We start from the raw sequence: 23756 nt of genomic DNA, 5'->3' as shown, positions 1-23756 counted from the left end.
ATTACATTTACATTTACATTTATGCATTTGGCAGACGCTTTTATCCAAAGTGACTTACAGTGCACTTATTACAGGGACAATCCCCCCGGAGCAACCTGGAGTTAAGTGACTTGTTCAACGACACAGTGGTGTTAGCTGTGGGGATCGAACCAGCAACCTTCTGATTACAACTTCAGTGCTTTAGCCCACTACACCATCACCACTCCAGGGCTAATGATTTCCTTCTTCTTGACATAACACGTAACACAGATTGTTAGCAAACAAGTTCTACAGAGTGTTTTTTCTCTAAACGGCAAGATTTAAAAAAAAATTATAATAGAGTCACTGTCATTTCCCCAATTGTGTTCTCTTTAGCACATGGGACGGAAATGCTGCTTTATTCACAAATTATTTTTGCAGTATTGTGATGTTTTGCAAAAATTAAATTTGTAACTTCAATAGAATCGTATAAAGATGTCTGTCTAGCGCATGTTGTCATAAAAACTATTAGTGATGCTTCTATTTATGCACGGGGAATGTGTTTCTTGTCAGGACTAACTGCATCAAGGAAAAAATGACAGAGAATATGAATATAATTAGTCACACTGATCTACCGACACACAAATCATGGTTAGTACCGACAGTGATTGTCAGGGATATAAAACTGCTCTGGTAGTAGAATGGGAAAACCACCAGAAACTGATATAAAAGCATCTCACCACTGGTGCAGATGAACGGTCTTGCTGTGCTGCAGATCTGATCTCTCCATGCGTTCAGCTGAAATATGTGCTCAACACACGGTCCGCTGTTGTCAGGCTCATTTAAAGACCAGCGTCTGAATAAAGAACTGCTGTTGTCTGACCATCTGTAAGATTCTTTATAGAGGCCGATGTAGACCAGATATCCTGCTGGTACTACTGCCTGGACCTGCTGGTTCTCCTCCAGGTTCCTGATACTGACCAGATCTGTGTGTGTCGTTCTGCAGTACATCTGAGCGTCGTTCCAGGTCATTGGTTGATTGATAAACACGTACCTCTGTGCAACATTCACATTTCCTAATAACAATAAGAGATCATGTTGACATGAAATACTTTTGAGAAGTTGACGTGTTCTGTGTCGTGACACATTATAATTGTTTTTGAATCTTTATTTATTACACCAGGAGTTTCCAAACTGGGGCAAAATTCAGAGAGAATTATAATATGTTACAAAATGTATTTTTACAGTAAGTCATAAAAAGAAATCTGCATATAGTTGAACTTTCTAAGATTGAACTTTCTCCTTTCTTGTACATATTCATTCATAAGAAGTTTGTGAACGTTTTGTATCTTTCTGATTATTCATCATTATGACTGTCTTAAGCTTGCTTACTGGTTATGACACTATTTCCTGAAAAGCAGCTTTAGAACATAATTATTGTGACCAGAAAACAAATTAAAATTTGCTCAACTATTTCTTACATATTCTAATATTGGGTAGAAAACAGAGGAAATATTTTACAGATAATATTCTAATAATTTACTTTGGCTTTTGTACATTTACAGATTAAAGCCACTTATTTAATTTTGGAAACATGTTGTATTTTTAATATCATGTTTGCATTAATTCATACAAAATATAGGAATGTTTATAAGTAAATTATTACAATTTCACATTACAGATATGATCAGGGGTGGAAAGAGTACTGAAAAATAATACTCAAGTAAAAGTATTGTTACTTCATAAAAAAGTAGTTTGATTAGAGTAAAATTACCTGTCCTAGAAACTACTCAAGTAAGAGTAAAATAGTAGCTCATTAAAGTACATTGAGTTGCAAAAGCTAAAACTCTATGCTGCAATTTTAAAATGTACCACACATACCGTAATTTACATTCCCTTTTATAGCTGTTTACCAGAAAATAATAAAAGTATTTATAGGTGTTTATGATTGACAGCTTACATCACTTATCTATGATACTGTAAACACTACATGAATCTGATTTAAAAAAAAATAAATGTGCGACATTATTACAGAAACGAAAAGATGAAAAAGTGATTTTCAATATCATAATGTGTGTAACAATTACATTAAAATCAGTTTATGTCTAAATTTCCCTTAATGCCAACTAAGAGAGTTATTGTTGCGCATAACATGTTCAAAACAATGCAAGGAATGCAAAAAAACCACTAAAAAAGCAGGGTCACTTGGCGCATCATGTCTGGTAGAGCAGTTGTTTGATACAGGGGCCACATCAGGCTTTAATTGAATAATTCACACAAAAATAAAAATTCTCTCATCATTTAGTCACACTTACGCCATCCCAGATGTGTGACTTTCTCTCTTCAGCAGACATTAATTCAACAAATTAAGATTTTATAAGAATATCTCTGGTCCATATAATGCAAATGAATGGGTACCAAAATTTTTACTCTTCAAAAATTACATAAGTCAGCATAAAAGTAGCCTAATTGTCACAGTGTGCCTCCTTTGTTTTTCCAAGGACTCTTATTTTGAAGTGGTTTTAATCTTTTATCTTCTGTTTCCACAGGACTCCATTTCCTAGAATGCACTGCTCTCATCACTGCAATCTGTTCCTCATCATTCTCAATTGTTTTCGATTTCATCTTCAGCCCTTATGCGTATAAAAACCCTCTAGTTTAGTTCCTTGATTGTCAGTTCTTGTTTGTTGTTACATGTATATTTGTATCTATCATCATCATCTTCATTAAAAGCCTGCGAATAGATCCATTGCCTCCCGTCTCATCTCAGCTACACTACATGACAGAAGAACTGACTCCCATGGCTCCTTCCCAAGGCTCCTCCCAAGCCTGCCATGGTTAACGAGCCAGCGCCTGTAGCCTTGCCAGTCCTAAAGATAGTGCCTGTAGCCTCGCCAGTCCCAGAGTCAGTGCCTATAGCCTTGCCCATCCCAGAGCCAGTGCCTGTACCCCCATTTGTCCCAGAGCCAGCTTTCGCAAAGCTATTAGCCCTAGAATCGATTCCCACCCTTCTGCCCACCCCGAGTCCCCTTCCTCCTCCACTGGTTCCATCCAGTCCCTCTACTCCAATGGTTCCGTCCAGCATCATGGACTCGCTTGTTCCATCCAGCAACCTAGCATTTCCTCCTCTGCTGGTTCCATCCAGTACCCTGGCTCTTTCTCCTCTAATGGCTCCACCCAGGACATCGACGATGACTACTTCTGATCAGCCAGTTCCCTCCAAGTCACCTGCTCGACCATTGCCCCCGGGGACTTCCCAGACATCCTCTGATCCCCCTGCTCCGCCTCCGCCTCTGTCTTCCAAACCTTCAGCGCTGCCTTGAGTCTCAGGCTCCACCACGGTCCTTTGATCGCCAGTTCCACCCCTCGGGGCTAAAAAAAAGATCTGTTTCTCACAGATATCTATCATATCACTTCAGAAGTCATGGATTAAACCACTGGAGTCATATTGATTACTTTTAATATTTAATATTCTTCTAAAATCTTAATTTGTGTTCTGCTGAAGAAAGAAAGTCATACACATCTGGGGAGACATAAGGGTGAGTAAATGATGAGGGAATTTAAATTTTTACCATTAATGCCTCACCAAAACGGACATTGGCTGAATTATGAAGTGTATTTGATCGTTTGGGCATGTACCCGCATTAGTGCACAAACATAAGCCGCCTGTCAATCAAAAAGCGCACAGCAACAGACGTCAGGAAATAAAAAGTCAATATTTTATATTTTATCTAGATCAACCAACCAGTGGTTATTTTTTATTTTTTTATTTAGTGTTTTAATTTATTTTTAGGTATACGTAACGAAAAGTCAATGATAAATGAGTAAGGTATTTACATGTTATACAAAGAACATACCAATAATGAAACCAGAGGGAAAAGGGACACGAGTGGAGCGAAAGAAATGAATCAAAACAAAACAATTCTAACTCATTTTTATAGCCCTCTGTTCTCAGTAAATTGTCGGTTCGAACAAAAACACAAGAAAGAAAATAAAACAGGTCTTCAGCGTTGGAAACGCCAGTATCTAAACTATTCTACCTGCTCTCAAAAACATGAAAAGTACAGGGGTTGGCACTCACTCCTAACCTCAGGTGTCTAATACAAACAACAGTCTACATGGTGCAAGGTCACGTGACATCTTACCTGTCCACTTTTCCACTCTGGTTAGATGAGCAGCGAGTTATATAAATAATACAGACGAAAAGTCACATAAACAGTGAATGAGTAACGACTGAATTTGTCGGTATACAAAATAAACATACAGAGTCACAAAGAACCAGAGACAATACACAAAACCAGGAGCTAACAAGCAATGTTGTCATCAAATGAAAAAGCTACAGACACATGGATTCAAACAGCTTTTAAAGGGTAGGAAGGGCCATCCATTGGTGAAGAGTGGAGATGATGTCATCAGGGTAATGAAGATTGGCAGCCCAGATTACCAATAACCTACAAAAATCTTGTTCTCTTCAACTGTAGATCAACTTGACTTGAAATTTGGTACCAATGTGTAGATTTGATGTCTTTCAATGTGTTATTAGCTAAAATGATGCGTGAAAACTCTTGAAAGTTTACACACGCATCAGAGTCGCTGGCCATTAGGGCATGGCAGAGTTACAGGTGGGGGTGGGGGGTGCCGAAGGGGCTTTTTACACCATGTTGGGCATGTCCAGGGGGGCTATCTAGCACATCCCTTTTGAGGTACAGTCACCAAACTTTGTACTTATATAGATCTCATTAACCCAGACAACTTTCGCACTGACAGTCATAGGCTCCAAAAGGAAGTTGGACATTTTGTTTGAAAAATGAATGCTGTGGAATTTGAAAAACTTCTCCCAAGGATTTAATGGTACAGGTACCAAATGTGGGTGACATCATGCCAAGACATTGACGAAGCTAAATTGTGGAGGGTTTTCTGATATATCGAATTGTGTTGCAATGGCGAAGCAATAAAATAACATAAAAAAATGGAATAAGGAAAAGTCTCATATCTTCTGCGTGCAGAAAATTAAAAATGTCAAAATTGAGCCAAATGTTTGTCCTCATATTGCTGTGACTATTGTGGGTCATGATCCTAGCGCCACCAACTGGAGGATGGAAGTGTGTCACATTTAACAGACGTCGAGAAATCCCTATTATTTTAGCCTAAATTGCTTAAAAAAATACCAGATTAATGTCAAGGCATTGCACATTTTAAGGGTTACTTGATATCTTAAATACTGTTGGCATGGCAACGCATTAAATATCTTGATTGCATATTCACGTTTTGAGGTATTTTGCATAATTTAATTTTAAAGTTTAATGTTAATAGACATTTATTAAATTTTTTATAAATAAAATATAGTAAAAATATCAACTGAAATGTAAAAATGCAAGAAAACCCATGTCTAATCCACTGTCTGTTAATTCTCTGACTTGCAATTACAAGAAATGTCCAATAGAGGGCATCAAAGCTCCATTGTTGAATGATTTCCAAACACAGGGCACTCGCTCAGGGTTGCCAGATAACACCCCAAGCAGACATTTATACTTGCACAAATAGGACAGATTTCACCTTTTGTCATACCCAATTTATGCAATCTGGCAACCTTGCATGAGATCTTCGAAAAGTAAACAACTAAAGATGCGTTTAAGTTTGTGCTCTTTTCCAGTTGAATCCTGTGAATGTGTCCCCAATATATACACCAACTGATATGTGGATGCAATCTTTAATTAAAACATATAGTTCCAATTATTGGAACACAATTATTCCCATGGTTCCTCTCTCAGTGTCTTCGCCGTCCAATCACCGATTTCGTTTCTGAAAACTGCCAGATACTCTTGACAATATAAGCTAAAGGCACATATGATTGGTTAAGGGGTTACTGGGCAAGAATAATAAATGTATTGAAAACTGAGGCTATCTTTCAAGGTAAGACACGTCATTTAACATGAGTTGTCAATATTGTCAATTGAAAATCAAAACATTTTAGTTATGAAGCATTTATTTGTATGAGTAATGCTAGTTATTTCTGGAAAAATTACATGACCGTCTGCGTTCATCGGACAGGCAGCAAGCCTATAATATTAAGCACATTTCTGTGAAACTTGCTAAATAAACATTAGCTAGCAATACTATGTACATTTGAACTAAATATCAATAACCTTTTTTTGGCCAATGTTGTCGCTTGTGATAAATTCACCTGAAGTAATGAGAGGCAGAGAGCAGACGCTGTTCAGACCTTTTTTTATTATTTTGAAGCTGTTCAGAATTTTTTTAAGCTGTTTTTTTAAACCATCTGAATGCCCGGATGCTTGCTTTATGTTCCAACTCTGTTCGTGATGGCACACTAAAATTAATACTGAAGAAACATCACCTGACACTCGAAAAGCACTTTGTAATTATTTTGGATTCATTGCATATTGCACCGCTTCGCTTTGAACGTAGACGTTAACCTGTTTTATATGCTAGTCCGAAGAACCACACGGTTGCTTACTTTGTGACGTTATGATAATTTAATATTTTAATCAACATTAATAATCACGATTACAATATCAAGTGCAATAATCGAAAATTATGATTTTTGCTAAAATCGTGCAGCCCTAAACTGGGTATATATGGTTTTTTCTATTTCTCATATGACTGATACTCACAGTAACACTAACACTGTTACTCTTATTATTTTGGGTATGGCTGGCCATTCTCGCACTGGTCTCAAGTCAGTTAGAAAACATAAACGCTTCCCTGACTCTGTTTCTTATCCCTTGTACTCTGACATCGATTCACAGGCACCAAAACCTCTCCCATTTAAGCCTAGCCGTCCATTCGGTATTGACCTAGGTAGCATGCGTCAGGCTGTGCGGTCAACCTCCAATATGATGTTGCGAGAAATTGACTCTTTCATGCTGTTTTACTCAGGCTATAGTTGCTGAGATATGCAGCTTTACAAACCGTCAGGGGTGGGAGCTCGTCCTAAAGTGTAGTGCCACCAACTGTTGGATGGAAATGTGCCACTTTTAACAGACATTGAAAAATCCCAATTTAGTGGATTATATCCTTAGTTTTTTTTTTTATCTGCACAGTGTTGATATGGCAACAGGTAAACAGATGAAGGTTCTTCAAACCAGTGTGTGTGGAAACATTTAAACCACGTATGTGACAACTAACCCCACGTTAGTTTTTGCCCCTTGATCTTGTAGGCTACGGATCTGAAAATGGTAATATATGCTGAACACTTTTATGCTGAAAGTGTTCATAACTGTTTTTACTGATATAAAAATTTTAATTATTTAATATAGATATGCAATATAAAGAATATGAAAATATGACAAATTATAATTTTCATATGTATAATGTTTTTTAAACACTTGTGGAATTTAAATGTGTACATACATCTTCTTCTTCCTTGTGACCCAATATCTCAACAAGTCACTGGTCAAAAATGTTATAATTTGGCACATTGATACATCAGGGCAATGGGTACCCGTACACCAAGAATGCCCCACATTCTCCCATAGGGTGCGCTACAGGCCACGCCCAAAAGTCTCATTTCCACCCCATTTGTCCAGTTCTTCTGAAACTTGGTTTTCATGCCTCATTTCTCATCGGGAATAAAAGGTCCTGCATGATGGATTTTCCTGTACAGTGAAAAATTCTCTTCTCTTGAAACATAGATCCAATTGACTTCATATGTGTTACCCATGTGTAGAATTGATGTCTTTCAATTTGTTACTTAGCAAAAATGAATACAATACAATATGGCGGAAAGGGGCATATTTATGTAAATGTCCACATTGCTTCACTATGTGTCAATAAATCAAATGTAATTTTGACTGATGATTTTTCAAACCTAACATGGTAAATGGTCTGCACTTATATGGCGCTTTTTTAACCTTAGAGGTTACCAAAGTGCTTTACACTCTGTCCCAATCACAAAATTTCAAAAGTCCCATTTTCTGGTCAAACATTTTCTATTTTTGTACATTGATACTATAGGCCAACCGGAACCCCTACACCAAGAATGGCCCACATTCACCCTTAGGGGGCGCTATAGGCCACACCCAATTGTCACATTTTCAAAATGATGTAATTTCCACCCCATTAGTCCAATTCTTCTGAAACTTGGTGTATATGTTTCATTTCTCATTGGGAACAAAAACGCCTCAAGGACACATACTTTCCACCATGATGGATTTTCCTGTACAGTGAAAATTTGTGAAAACCTACAAAACTCTTCTTCTCCTGAACCGCAGATCCAATTGACTTGGCTGAAAGGGGCTTATGTAAATGTCCACATTGCCTCAATGTATGTGTCAATAAATCAAATGTAATTTTGACTGATGGTTTTTCAAACCTAACCTGCTTCAAGATGACATCACTCCGAAGTACTGCGCAAAGAATGGCCCACATTCGCCCTTAGGGGGCTACAGGCCACGCCCAAAACTTTCTATTTTGGCACAATGATACTACCGGCCAACTGGAACCCCCACACCAAGAATGGCCCAAATTCGCCCTTAGGGGGAGCTACAGGCCACGCCCAAATGTCACATTTTCAAAGTGATGGCATTTCCACCCCATTTATCAAATTCTTCTGAAACTTTGTGTACATATCTCATTTCTCATTGGGAACAAAAAAGCCTCAAGGATCCATAAGGTCCGGCATGATGGATTTTCCTGTACACTGAACATTTTTTGTTTAGGATTCAGACAGAAAGACACGTTTTTTGGATTCCTCCATTGGCAAGGTTCAACTCCAACCCTCTACTGATCAATTTTTATAAGATTTGCCATTATGAGGAGGAATCCTAATTGGATTAATACATTTATAAATAAATAAATAAATGTATTATTATTATTGCGCCACAATATCTAAAAAAAAAAATCAAAATCAAAATCAAAAACGTTCTAATTTGGCACATTGATACTACAGGCCAATGGGAACTCCCACACCAATTCTGGCCCACATTCACCCTTAGCGGGTGCTATGGGCCATGCCCAAAGTTCCCATTTTCAAAGTGATGTCATTTCCACCTCATTTGTCCAATTCTTCTGAAACTTGGTGTGCATACCTCATTTCTCATTGGGAACAAAAAAACCTCAAGGATCCATAAGGTCCAGCATGATGGATTTTTACTGAAAATTTGGGAAAACCTACAAAAATCCTCTTCTCTTGAACCTTAGATCCAATTGACTTTCAATGTGTTTACCTATCAAAAATGAATACACTACAAAATGGCTGAAAGGGGCATATTTATATAAATGTCCACATTACCTCAATATATATGTGTCAATAAATCAAATGTCACTTGGACTGATAGTTTTTCAAACCTAACATGCTTACAGCTGTTTGAACTTGGTCCAAATCTGACATTGCTAGCCACTGCTTTTTTAGGATTCTTCCATCAGGAGGGTTTAACCCCAATCTTCTACTGATATATTTTTAAATGATTTGCCAGTTTGAGGAGGAATCTGCATTGCTTCTTGCAGCTATATTTCTTCTTCTTCCACTCAAGTCTATGGCAGCCCATAGAACCACTTAGAAAGTTATGAAATTTGGCACACTGATTGAGGAGTGTCTGATATTTTACCACAGCAAATTTGGCGACTCTAACTTTAGCACCACCATCTGCCAAAATTTGCATTCACTTTTATGTTATGCAACTTTTGAACAGTGAGTTATAGGAACGCAATTCTTTGTTCCTCTGATTCCATGGCACAAGACGATTCAACTGCACCCTATGATGTCATTTTCCACCATGAATAAGTTTCCGCCATTTTTAATTTTCTGAAAAACCTACTTTTTCTAACTCCTCCTTGACCATTTGTCTGATTTGCATGAAAATTGGCCTGAATCATCTAGAGGCACTCGTGACAAAAGCTATTCACAGAATTTTGATAAATCATACTGTATTCGAATGGTGCTTCAAGGAATTAGACGGAGAGCATGCGGAAATGGACATGAGGGTGTATCTCTGTAACACTTTGGCGTATTCATACCAAACTTATTATTTGTCTTAGGCTCCATGTCTCCAGGGTGCCAGCTCAGTTTCGGAACAGTGCCACCTAATGGTCACGAGATATGAAAAAAGCTAATTTTATTTATAACTTCTGAACAGTATGTCATAAAATCATAAAATTGGTTTCATTAGATTCAGTGGGGTATAGCGAATCCAACAATATGAAAAAGTCCTATGTCAGCCATTTTGGACATTGGCCATTTTGAATTTAGTCATAAAATGCTGTATTTTACGAACGACTTGGTGTATCATTACGAACCTCGGCATGTGTCTTTGGAACAATGCTCTGAAGAGACTCAAACGGTTTTGGGACAAAGGATAATGCTATATCTAAAAATGCTAATAGCTATTGACTCCTTTTGCCTACTGTCATGCGACTGGTCTTGATATATGCCATGGTTCATGCCAAGAACATTTATACTAATTATGTTATGTTCGAGTAAACTTTCTGTCCACCATTTTTAAATATTTTGAAAACCTACATTTTCGAACTTCTCCTACACTGTTGTCCGATTTGCATCATCTAGAGGCACTCACGATAAAAGGTCATTCACAGAATTTTGATAAACCATACTGTTGTTGAATGACACCTACAAATTCGATGAAGAATGTGCAAAATTAAACTTGAGGCTGTATCTCAACACTTTGAGGAATTGGAACGAAATGTGGTATGTGTCATCACCATTTAACCCTGAGGTTACCTGCAGCGTTTTGGCACACGGCCCCCTACTGGTCAGGAGATAGCAAAAAAAAATAAATGTTAAAACAGATTTTTTTGGCTTAAATAAAAAAAATTGTCTCTTTAGGTCAAGTGCTACATTCAGAGTCAAACGATACCACGTTTTCCTACGTTGGCTATTTTGGACATTGCCCATTTTTTATTTAGTCATAAAATGCTGTATTTTATGAACAACTAAGCGAAAAACAACCATATCATTACGAAACTCAGTATGTGTCTTTGACTCAAAAAGTTTTGGTACAGTGCCACCTTGTGATCAAAAATTATAATGCTATTTCTAAAAATGCTAATAGCTATTGACTGTTTTTGTTTACTGTCATGAGACTGTTCTCGGTATATTCCATGCTTCATGTCAAAAGCATTGATACTAATTATGTCATGATCGAGAAAACTTCCTGTCTGCCATTTTTAAATGTTTTCAAAACCTACTTTTTCAAACTCCTAGAGTCCTCCTAGAAAATTGGCCTGCTTCAACTAGAGACACTCATGACAAAAACGTATCCACAGAATTTTGATAAATCATACTGTTTTCGAATGGTGCTTCAACGAATTCAACGAAGAACATGCAAAATTTTACTTGAGCCTATATCTCCTCAATGCTTTGAGGGATTGGAATGAAACTTGGTACGTGTCATCACCATTAGGCCCTGAGGTTACCTACAGTGTTTTGGTGCACTGCCCCCTACTGGTCAGGAAATAAAAATTTGCTACTTTGGCTTATAACTCTTGGAGAAAATATGGCACAACAGAGACATTACCAAGAACTGGACGTCCCTCCAAAATTGATGAAAAGATGAGAAGAAAACTGGTCAGGGAGGCTTCCAAGAGGCCTACAGCAACATTAAAGGAACTGCAGGAATTTCTGGCAAGTACTGGCTGTGTGCTACATGTGACAACAATCTCCATATGAATGGGCTATGGTGGCAAGACCGAAGTCTTTTCTTACAAAGAAAAACATCCAAGCCCGGCTGAAGTTTGCAAAAACAAACATCAAGTCTCCCAAAAGCATGTGGGAAAATATGTTATGGTCTGATGAAACCAAGGTTGAACTTTTTGGCCATAATTCTAAAAGGTATGTTTGGCGCAAAAACAACGCTGCACATCACCCAAAGAACACCATACCTACAGTGAAGCATGGTGGTGGCAGCATCAGCTTTGGGGCTGTTTTTCTTCAGCTGGAACCGGGGCCTTAGTCAGGGTGGATGAGTTATGAACAGTTCCAAATACCAGGCAATTTTGGCACAAAACCTTCAGGCGTCCGATAGAAAGCTGAAGATGAAGAGGAAGTTCACCTTTGAACACTTGTGAGTTTATTTTTTATTTTTCCCCCTCAATGAGTTCAGTTTGTTTTTCAATTGAATTGTTCACGTTATAGGTCACATTAAAGGTGGAAAAATTTCTAACCTGATTTATCTTTGTCTCATTCTTTTACATCACAAGAACCTGGCATTTTAACAGGGGTGTGTAGACTTTATATATCCACTGTAAATGTTAAAATAAATAAATAAATTGTGTGCCAGCTGCACAATGTCTTGGTTTACTTGTTTGCATAAAGGGCACATCACATGATAGGAAAATTGTGTCTAATCCTTCATGACATCATGTAATCGGAGTATAAAGAGTGGTTTGCATAGAGGGTTGTGACCAGCATTAAACCTATAAAAAGACAGAATCAGGAGAAATCCACATTGGCAGGTTTCTCAATCACAGGTAAATTGTTTTGGCATTTTAGTCATCTTAATTCTGTATAATTTGTCACATAAATGATCTTTATCACCTTTAGAATGTTTCTGTATTTCTTATAATTATAATTATAATAATCTGTGTAAAAGTGTACTGAATTATCTTTTGTAAAACATTTAAAGTGCTGTGATTTATACTTTCAGATCTTTCTAAACTTTTACTTCTGCTGAAAATAAAAAAGATTATGAATGCATTTTAAATGTTCATGTTGCAACTATATGCTTCAGTTCAGCAAAGAACACGTTTCAGGATTCTTGAGTTCTTGAGTTGATTATTATTTTTCTTGATGTTACATGTTATATATTTAATTCAATATTTCTTTATTTCATTTATAGTATATGAGTGTGACATGATAAAATCAATCTAAACTTTTCTAAACTAACTTTTATTATTATTATTATTATTATTATTATTATTATTATTATTATTATTTTGTTAAAGATTACTCATTTTAATTGAATGGAAATTTGTTATAAAATTGAAAGAACTAGAGAATAAAATGTTTTTGAGGAACTTAAATGGGCTTGTAGTTTTCCTGCTTATTTGCATTTTATAGTATCAGATTTACTGCACAATCAGACTTGATTTGCCATTTATATTGAACATTAACATTTGACATTTACATTTTCTTCTGTCCTAATCTGACTGTTTGTTCTGTTCTCACAAACCTCAGATGAAGGACACAAATCACCACAAGATCAAATCAATCTCTCTTTTTTCAGTTTTAAGGAACAAGGGACACGAAAACGATGAATCTCATCTTGTTTATCTTCGGTAGGTACCGTGACTGTGTTTTAGAGCACTTCAGAAGACTGGGGCTAGTTGTCACACTTTTAACCCTAGTGAATATTTCTCAGGGTCTAATCTAATCTAATCTAATCTAATGTAATCTAATGTAATATATTTACTCAGTGTATATTATGTGGACACAGCTGAAGATCTTTGTTTGATTAAACCAAACATGTTTTTTTTACTATAGGTTCATGCATCTCATCGGGTCTCTCCAAACAGTTTGTCTTTGTTAATGAACTAAAAACATATGATGATGCCCAGAGCTTCTGCAGAAAACATCACAATGATCTGGCCACTATTGAAGACATGACAGATCTGAATGATCTCCAGAACACTGTGAGCGGGATTACAGAACCATCTGCTTGGATCGGACTGAAGAAAGAAGGTCCTCCTCTCTGGTATTGGTCCCTTAACAACAGGGAATTCTACAGGGAAGGAGAAGCCGGATATAGAAACTGGGGAACTGGAGAGCCGAATAACTGGGGAGGGATTGAAAACTGTGTTGTGATCGATGATGGGGGGAAATTCCGGGATACTTCATGTTCTTCCCAAAGGCGGTTCATTTGCTATGATGGTAAAGACACAATACATTTATAAAATAATGTGTGCATGTCAAACTATTTCCAATATGAAACCTGTTGTTCTGACCATTTAGATTTTTTAGATCATTATTTTCATGCAACTAAACACTTCTTTATTTCTCATTTCTGTCATGTGACATTTTGATAGTTTAAGTATTTAAAAAACATATTACTTTAAACATTTGTATGAATAAATGCAAACATGATATTAAAAATACAACATGTTTCCAAAAGTGGCTTTAATCTGTAAATGTACAAAAGCCAAAGTAAATTATTAGAATATTATCTGTAAAATATTTCCTCTGTTTTTCTACCCAATATTAGAATATGTAATTAATAGTTGAGCAACTTTAATTTGTTTTCTGGTCACAATAATTATGTTCTAAAGCTGCTTTTCAGGAAATAGTGTCATAACCAGTAAGCAAGCTTAAGACAGTCATAATGATGAATAATTAGAAAGATACAAAACATTCACAAACTTCTTATGAATGAATATGTACAAGAAAGGAGAAAGTTCAATCTTAGAAAGTTCAACTATATGCAGATTTCTTTTTATTACTTATTGTAAAAATACATTTTGTAACATATTATAATTCTCTCTGAATTTTGCCCCAGTTTGGAAACTCCTGGTGTAATAAATAAAGATTCAAAAACAATTATAATGTGTCACGACACAGAACACGTCAACTTCTCAAAAGTATTTCATGTCAACATGATCTCTTATTGTTATTAGGAAATGTGAATGTTGCACAGAGGTATGTGATTATCAATCAACCAAAGACCTGGAACGACGCTCAGATGTACTGCAGAACGACACACACAGATCTGGTCAGTATCAGGAACCTGGAGGAGAACCAGCAGGTCCAGGCAGTAGTACCAGCAGGAGCAGTGGTCTACATCGGCCTCTATAAAGAATCTTACAGATGGTCAGACAACAGCAGTTCTTTATTCAGACGCTGGTCTTTAAATGAGCCTGACAACAGCGGACCGTGTGTTGAGCACATATTTCAGCAGAACGCATGGAGAGATCAGAACTGCAGCACAGCAAGACCGTTCTTCTGCACCAGTGGTGAGATGCTTTTATATCAGTTTCTGGTGGTTTTCACATTCTACTATCAGAGCAGTTCTGAATGCAAAGCGAGTTCACAGTCAGCCCAGCCCATTATATTATGGATAAATTTGCCTATATAGAACAGAGTGAAACATGGATATTACTAAATTTACACAGGATTCCCAATCATGTGTATTAAACCTCATGCAAAGCAAACCGAAGAATCATACTGACCTAACGGAGGGAATATTTCTTCACAGATTAAGCAAAAAACAGAGCAAATATAGTAAAGACGGCTAAATTGGTTAAAATAAGGCTATATCAATGAGGCCTTTACAAACACACCAATACCCTGATAACTCCCAAATATCAGCTTTTAAAACAATCCAACTAAGAAATCCATGTTAACATGACATTTAAAATAATCCTGTTATTCTCTGCTCCTGACGTCAAATCATGAAGAGGCATGCGTACAACACTTGTGCACATTGGATAAGATGAGTTTAGGTGTTTACATGCAACAGTCAAATCAGCGTAATGGCCAGGGGCGAAAATTTCATCAAAATGTTGGGCGGACAATAAACAACAATTCTCAAGAGCAAGTTTTGAAGGGGACACCAAGGTTTTTTTTGTTGTTGCCCCATTTGCATTTGTATTATTTTATTTCTTAAACAATTATTTTAAGAATATATCATTATATTATTTACAATACACATATTTTAATGATATTTTAGGGGGGGGACAACCCTCAGATGGGGGGGTCCCCCCCGCGATTTCCGCCTATGGTAATGGCCAAAAATCTACTCATGTTGATGTTAATTCTTACACTGTTTATGACACTTAAACTGATAAAGGAACACGTTTAACACATTTACATGAACATGCACATAGTCGGCTTATTTAGCATAATTGTGTAAAAATGTGCATGTAAACGTGCTCACTTTCTGTCTTCATCTGCAATCCTACTTTATCCCCAACCCCAATCAAACACTTGTGCATAATATCACCACACCATCTCATGATTTTATAAGAATGCATCAATGTACACGTGTCATAAGGATGTATAAGGAACATCTCACTTTGGTTGCGTTACCTCATAAATGATGTCGGTTTTAAGGTCGCTGTGTCAAATAAAAAACTGTTTGAAACTTTAAAAACAGGTGTTCAGTTCCTAGCTTCGGAATTGCACTTCGTCCTAACGTGTCCTAATCTTGTGTTTAGTCTAGCGTCAAAGGCTGTGTCCTATGGAGGTCACATTTGTCAGCCGCATATGTCATCGAGGCGGTCTCGTTTCAGAAAAGCGAGTAGGACACTTCGAATGCAGCCTTCGAATGCAACCTTCTTTCACAGGAATTCGGAGGATGCATGAAGTATATCCTTTGTGGGCACTCACAACCCACAATTCTTTGCTTCAACGGAAATGTCTAAAAAAAAATAACGCCAATTTGCCTGTATATATGATGTTCAAATGCAAGTAATGATAATCCCCAAGTTGAAGTAACTCAGTATAAGGGTGATGAATATATAATAATGTATAATTACATGAATATATAATTAAAATAAAGTATTAGACTGAAACTGTAAAATCTATTTTCTTTTCTGTTTACATCTTTATAACTCTCCTAAAATGTACCTCATACATTCCTTTCTAAAGGGATTTTGTTTCCTTCTCACTCAAAGCACTCGCATTTGTTAAAGAGTGGCATACTGTCATAGCAACCATGTTACATCTTTTTCTGCTGGACCTTTCTGCAGCCTTTGACACAGTCAACCATCAGATTCTGCTCTCCACCCTCTCTACTCTGGGCATCTGAGGAACTGTGCTTGGATGGTTTAACTCCTATCTCTCAGGTAGGTCCTCAAGGTAGCCTGGAGAAGTGAGGTATCCAAGCTACATCAACTACAACTACCTTGCAGACATCTCGGCTTGGAAGAAGGAACACCTGCAACTCAATCTAGCCAAAACCTAACTCTGGTCTTTCCAGCCAACCCTGCTGTTGAACACAACATCACCGTGCAGCTGGGTCCAACTACAGTATCGTCTTCCAAAACGGTCAGAAATCTAGGGGAAACCATCGATAACAAACTAAATTTCATGGACCACATCTCAAAGACCGCAAGATCATATAGATTTACACTCTACAACATCAGGAAGACCCTTCCTTTTTGAACATGCCACACAACTGCTTCTTGTTCTGTCACTTGTCATAATTAGACTGGACTACTGTAACTCATTGCAGAACTCCCTGCATGTGCAAATAAACCTCTGCAGATGATCCAGAATGCAGCAGCACGTCTGGTCTTTAATGAACCAAAGAAAACGCGTGTTTTTTTTTTTGTTTTTTGTTTTTTATTTTATTAAAAGGGACAATACATATTAATGAACATTTTCACAAATGTAAATATGTCAGATTATAGCCTTAGGCTAATTTCCATCTGCAGACCCTCTGGCAGGTTGATGTAACACACAGAAATTAATAAATACATATCAATACACTATACACAGACTATATACAGAAATACAAGGACAAGAGCAGTGATCACAACATGTTAGAACAGACAGTAACAACAAGAGTGGACAACAAAAGACATATAGAAAATTGGAAAGCATCGATTATATTGCACAAACCACAATTTTGCACATATCCTAACTAACCTGATATTGCACTGACCCGCATTACACTGACCCCTGTTGCACAACCCATACTATACTGACTCTTATTGCACAACCCATATCACATTGATAATTGTATCCATTTTTGTAATGCACTGTGGCAGCGGGGGCGTGGTCAAGCGCCCGTCCGGGAGAGAAAAGCGGTAAGGGCGCTCACACCTGAGCTAAATTATGTCTAACACCTGTCTCTAATTTCAGTAGAGCGAGGAGAGCGGATAAAGAGCCAGCAGCCACAGAGCAGAGAGAGACGGACAACGAACTCAGCGTTCGAGTACAAAGAAGTTGTAAAGAAATTGTGAATACTGTTGGCACAAAAAGGGGAATTAAAAGGCTTACCATGTCTTGAAGTCCTGCTTCCTGTCGTCCTTGCGTAGACAGCGTTACACTGGTGCCGAAACCCGGGAACATTATTAGGAACACCTGTCTTCCAAAGGATGGAACAGAATCGCCCGTAGAGTCCTCCCAGCTGGCGGAAGTCCTCCAGTCCTCGCTACACTCCATCAGAGCCACCAACAATCCCTGCTTGAGCTCCGGCAAGACCAGGATCGTCGCTTCTTCGAAATCATGCGGGCTCAAGCAGAGGACCGGCACGCCATCCGGAGCCTCCTCAGCCAGGAGGCCGCTCCAGCCGCAGCCGCGACCCCGGACACCAGCGCCACATTGCCCCCACCAGCGTTACAGAAGATGGGGCGGCAGATGACCCAGAAGCGTTCATCGACCTGTTCGAGCGAGCGGCGGAAATTTGGGGTGGCCCCAAGACCAGTGGGCAGCCCGTCTAGTCCCTCTCCTGTCCGGGAAGCACAACTCGCGGCGCAACAGCTGCCGGCAACAAGCCTCCTGGCTTACCCGATCTGAGGAAAGCCATCTTGCAACGGGTTGGTCGGAGCCCGGAAGAAAGTCGCCAGCTCTTCCGGGCCTTGAAGCTCGACAAATCCGACCGCCCGTTTGCGTTCAGCCCAGCGGCTCCGTGATGCCTGTCGGAGGTGGCTGCTCGCGCGGGACCGCGACGTCGAGGAGCTAGTCGACCAGGTGGTACTGGAGCAGTTTGTCCAGCGTTTGCCCGGAAGACGGCGGAGTGGGTCCAGTGCCACCGCCCGGCGTCGCTGGAGGAAGCCGTCCGACTTCGCGGAGGACCACATGGCGGCGATTCCCAGGGCGGATGAGCCCTCTCTCTCTGTCTCCCCTTCCCTGTGTCTTCCCCTGTTTTTTTCCCTCCCCTCTTCCCTCTCGCTCTGCTCTCTCCCCAGGGTCCGTTCCTGCCCCCGCAGGCGAGGAGCGTTGTGAGACCAGCTTCCCGGCCTTGGGAACACCCGCCTAGCCCTTCCCGTCCTTCAGCCGCTCTCCTCCTCAGGTGGGGGCACCCGCCAGCTGCAGGTGCGGCGCGGCGCCTGGGCCGGTCTGCTGGAGGTGCGGAGACCGGACCACTTCCGGGATCAGTGTCCGCTGATGGAAATAGGGGCAGTGGTGCGGGTCTCCGATGTTCAGCAGGCTGCCCCGATCGGGCTGGAGCGTGCGGTTCGGTAAGAATCCAGGGGGTACATACCAAGCTTTGTTGGATACCGGCTGTAACCAGACCACCATCCACCAACGCTTGGTTCAACCCGGGCTCTGGGCTCAGCTAAACTGGTGAGGGTGAGGTGTGTGCATGGGGATATTCACAAGTATCCCGTGGTGACTCTGGCGATCGAATTCGGGGAGAAAGACATAGTGTGGAGGCAGCGGTTAGTTCCGCCTCACCCATCCGCTAATCTTGGGTACTGATTGGCCGAATTTTAGAAAATTATTGGAGGGGTTTGTGCGGATGGGTCCTGCATGGAAGTAAAGGGATGTGTGATGTGCGATGCTTTGGCGGGGAGGCGGAGCGGGGCCGTCCTCGGCTGCTCGAATGGCGTGGGAAGGGCGAGGTTGTCGCTCCTCCTCTCGGGAATTCCCGGAGGGGACTTCCCTTGGAGCAGTCGCGAGATGAAACCCTTAAGCACGCTTTTGACCAAGTGAGAGTAATCGATGGTCAACAACTCCGGCCGGGTGTCGCCGTTTCATATCCGTATTTTTACGCTTATTAAAGATCAGCTTATACAGGGTGGCGCAGGGCGCCCAAACAAAGGAGGAAGTAACGCAATTATTGATTCCACGGAGCCGCCGGAAATGGTTTTCCAGGCGGCTCACTATAATCCCATGGCCGGTCACCTAGGGGAGCGGAAAACACTTCTCCGTCTAATAGCCCGTTTCTATTGGCGGGCATTGGCGGTGGCGTCCGCAGGTGGTGTGCGGCGTGCCGTGAATGTCAGCTGGTAAACCCACCGGCCACCCCAAAAGCGCCATTGCGCCCTCTACCGTTAATCGAGGTCCCCTTCGAAAGAATTGGGATGGACCTCGTCGGCCATTAGAACGGTCAGCACGCGGACATCGCTCGTGTTAGTCCTAGTGGATTACGCGACGCGATATCCGGAAGCAGTGCCTCTGAGCAACATCTCCGCGCGTAGTGTTGCAGGGGCACTCTTCAAGATAATCTCCGGTGGGGATTCGAAAGAAATCCTCACCGATCAAGGCACGACTTTTATGTCACGAACACTTCGCGAACTTTACGAGCTCTTGAGCGTCAAATCGATTCGCACTAGCGTTTACCATCCTCAGACAGATGGCCTAGTGGAACGATTTAATAAAACGCTCAAGAACATGATTCAGTAAATTCAGTACACGATGACGCTAGAAATTGGGATAAGTGGCTAGACCCCTGTTGTTTGCAGTGCGAGAGGTCCCGCAAGCCTCCACGGGTTCTCCCGTTTGAGCTGCTGTACGGGCGACGCCCCACGGTGTCCTTGGCGTCATCCGCGGCGTGGGAGGAGGACCTTCTAATAGTAAAAATGAAATTCAGTTCGTTCTCGATCTTAGAGCAAAACTCCACACACTGGGGCTGACTAACACAGGAGAATTTGCTCCAAGCTCAAGAACGCCAACGCCGGCTGTATGACAGGGGTGCTTCGGCTAAGGGAATTTGCACCGGGAGACAAGGTACTCGTATTACTCCCAACATCGAGCTCTAAATTACTCGCCAAGTGGCAAGGACCCTTTGAGGTCACACGACGAGTGGGGATCTCGATTATGAGGTTAAGCGTACCGATAGAGGGGCGCGCGTCAAATTTATCACCTCAACCTCCTGAAATTATGGAGGGAGGGCGGCCTCTGTGGCGTTGGCCACGGTAGTTCCGGAGAGGGCGGAGCTCGGACCGGAGATAAACAAAACTACGATCCCAACACTCCGGTTACTTGTGGGGACCAACTCTCACCGCGGCAGCTCACAGAGGTTTCTGAGTTACAAAAGGAATTTGCGGACGTGTTTTCCCATCTACCGGGCCGTACAAACCTCATACAGCACCACATCGAGACCGAGCCGGGCGCGGTGGTGCGTTGCCGCCCCTATCGCTTACCCGAACATAAAAAGAAAATCGTACGGGAAGAATTAGATGCAATGCTTGATATGGGCGTAATAGAGGAATCCCACAGTGATTGGTCCAGCCCGGTTGTTCTTGTTCCCAAGAGTGATGGGTCTGTTCGATTCTGTGTGGATTACAGAAAAGTCAACGCGGTGTCTAAATTTGACGCGTACCCAATGCCCCGTGTTGATGAACTGCTCGATCGGTTAGGTACTGCTCGATTTTATTCGACCTTGGATTTAACAAAGGGTTATTGGCAGATCCCCTTGACACCAATGTCCCGTGAGAAAACAGCCTTCACCACGCCGTTTGGATTACACCAATTTGTGACGCTTCCTTTCGGTTTGTTTGGGGCACCAGCCACGTTTCAGCGACTCATGGATCGGATCCTCAGGCCGCACACAGCGTCGCCGCTGCCTATTTAGACGACATTATCATTTATAGCAATGATTGGCAGCGGCACATGCAACATCTGAGGGCCGATCCTGAGATCGCTGCTGGCGGCGGGCTCACAGCAAACCCCAAGAAGTGCTTGTGGTTGAGCGTGTGGAGGTACGGTATCTGGGGATCCACTTGGGTCATGGCCAGGTGCGTCCCCAAATTGATAAGACCGCGGCAATTGCGACTTGCCCTAGACCTAAGACCAAAAGGGGGTGAGGCAGTTCCTGGGGCTGGCTGGCTATTACAGAAGATTTGTACCCAATTATTCGGACGTCACCAGCCCGCTGACTGACCTCACTAAAAAGGGGCTCCAGATCCGGTCCAATGGTCAGAGCAGTGCCAACAGGCGTTACGCAGGTTAAAGCTGCACTTTGTGGGGGCCGCTTTGCATGCACCTGACTTCTCTCTCCCTTTGTATTGCAGACGGACGCTTCAGACAGAGGGCTGGGGGCCGTACTCTCGCAGGTGGTGGAGGGAGAGGAGCGCCGGTGCTGTACATTAGCCGGAAGCTCTCCTTAAGGGAGACTAAGTACAGCACCATAGAGAAGGAGTGTCTGGCCATCAAGTGGGCGGTCCTCACCCTCCGATACTACCTGCTGGGGCGGGCCTTCACCCTCTGCTCGGATCATGCCCCACTGCAGTGGCTCCACCGCATGAAAGATACTAACGCCCGGATCACCCGTTGGTATCTGGCCCTCCAGCCTTTTAAGTTCAAGGTGGTCCACAGACCGGGGTGCAGATGGCTGCCGCTGACTTCCTCTCCAGAAATGGGGGAGTGGTAGGCAGGCGGATGACGCCCGGCCTGAGTCGGGCGGTGGGGGTATGTGGCAGCGGGGGCGTGGTCAAGCGCCCGTCCGGGAGAGAAAAGCGGTAAGGGCGCTCACACCTGAGCTAAATTATGTCTAACACCTGTCTCTAATTTCAGTAGAGCGAGGAGAGCGGATAAAGAGCCAGCAGCCACAGAGCAGAGAGAGACGGACAACGAACTCAGCGTTCGAGTACAAAGAAGTTGTAAAGAAATTGTGAATACTGTTGGCACAAAAAGGGGAATTAAAAGGCTTACCGTGTCTTGAAGTCCTGCTTCCTGTCGTCCTTGCGTAGACAGCGTTACATGCACTAACTATGTTTTACATCTGATATCTAATGATTACCTAATCATGATCACATGTTTGTGTGTCCTTCAGCCACACTTTTAAACGACTCCTAAAGGTAGGAAGACTTGTGCTTTCCCTCATTAACAGTGGAATACTATTCCAGAAGCTCACTCCCTGATATGACAGGACGTTCTGTGAAAAGGCGGTCCGCCTAAATGCCAAGTCACAGTCACCTCTCATAGTGGCTCTAGTCACTCGAGACCCGGCAACACTACTAGATTTTTGTTTAATATAATCACTCAATGGTGGAGGCGCCAGACCATGTATAACCTTATAGATTAGACAGGCTGATTTAAATAATTTGAAATTAGCAAAATTTAAAAGCTTATATTTATCTAAAATTTGACAATGGTGATATGACAACGGTTTCTTGTCTAATATTTTCAATGCTCTTTTGTAGCATACTTCGATTGGCCCAATAGCAGCATGACTCAGTATAGGACCAACTTGTGATACAGTACTCAATATGAGCCAGTATCATAGAGTGCAGGAATGTAATCGCTGCTGAATCCGTTAATGATGTACGAATATGTCTAAAGTTCCGTATATTAACATTTACAATTTTCACAATTTTTTTAACGTGTTTTTTAAAGGATAATTTCGAGTCTATCAGCACTCCCAAATACTTAAATTCCTCAACATTAATTAATTCTTGTCCACCCAAGCAAACTTTTACTGTGGCCACGGTTGTTTTAGGTTTACTAAAAACATTGATACAGTCTTTTTAACATTAAGGCACAGGCATGAATCATTCAGCCATCTTTGTAAGTCATTCAAGGCCAATGAAAGCTGATGGGCTGCATCATCAGCACTTTTGGCTTGTGTAAAAATTACCGTATCGTCTGCATACATAATCGTGTCCACATTTTTGCAAACATTGGGCAAATTATTTACATAAAGTGAAAATAACAGGGGACCTAAAATTGATCCCTGAGGGACACCTTGCGTATAGTAAAGATAGGGTGACTTGCTATTCTTTATTTGCACGCATTGTTTTCTATCTGATAGATAAGACTGTAACCATTTTACAGTTTGATTGCTAAAGTTAAATGTTAACAGTCTAGACAAGAGCTTAAGATGATTCACAGTATCAAATGCACGCTTAAAGTCAACAAAAACAGCCGCAACATAACTGTTTTTGTCTAAATAAGACTTCACCTTCTCAACCAAAACACAGACAGCCGTTTCAGT

The 23756-nt window shown here is 41.0% G+C and overlaps 3 protein-coding genes across 9 annotated transcripts in view; 1 reads left to right on the top strand and 2 right to left on the bottom strand.

The window, feature by feature from the left end:
- LOC127645778 (basement membrane-specific heparan sulfate proteoglycan core protein-like) overlaps positions 1-23756 on the bottom strand; it is a 458523-nt gene that overhangs the window by 131513 nt on the left and 303254 nt on the right. The window lies entirely within an intron of this gene.
- Positions 1-23756, bottom strand: part of LOC127643210 (macrophage mannose receptor 1-like) — a 247488-nt gene that overhangs the window by 45674 nt on the left and 178058 nt on the right. The window lies entirely within an intron of this gene.
- The window catches only part of LOC127643276 (macrophage mannose receptor 1-like), a 92883-nt gene that overhangs the window by 66052 nt on the left and 3075 nt on the right, over positions 1-23756 (top strand). The window contains exons 1-3 of one of the 3 annotated variants that reach the window (XM_052125956.1): positions 13104-13212; positions 13418-13804; positions 14545-14880. The exons of the other annotated variants lie outside the window; for them this stretch is intronic. Coding sequence (XP_051981916.1) covers positions 13188-13212; positions 13418-13804; positions 14545-14880 — 748 coding nt within the window. The 5' untranslated portion in view covers positions 13104-13187. Of the gene's footprint in view, positions 1-13103; positions 13213-13417; positions 13805-14544; positions 14881-23756 lie in introns of those variants that run through there. 3 annotated transcript variants of the gene reach the window in all.

Source organism: Xyrauchen texanus, chromosome 1 (assembly GCF_025860055.1).
Source record: "Xyrauchen texanus isolate HMW12.3.18 chromosome 1, RBS_HiC_50CHRs, whole genome shotgun sequence".
Lineage (NCBI taxonomy): Eukaryota > Metazoa > Chordata > Actinopteri > Cypriniformes > Catostomidae > Xyrauchen > Xyrauchen texanus.
Note: the sequence above shows the minus strand (reverse complement) of the source record. Positions and strands in the feature narration are given on the sequence as shown.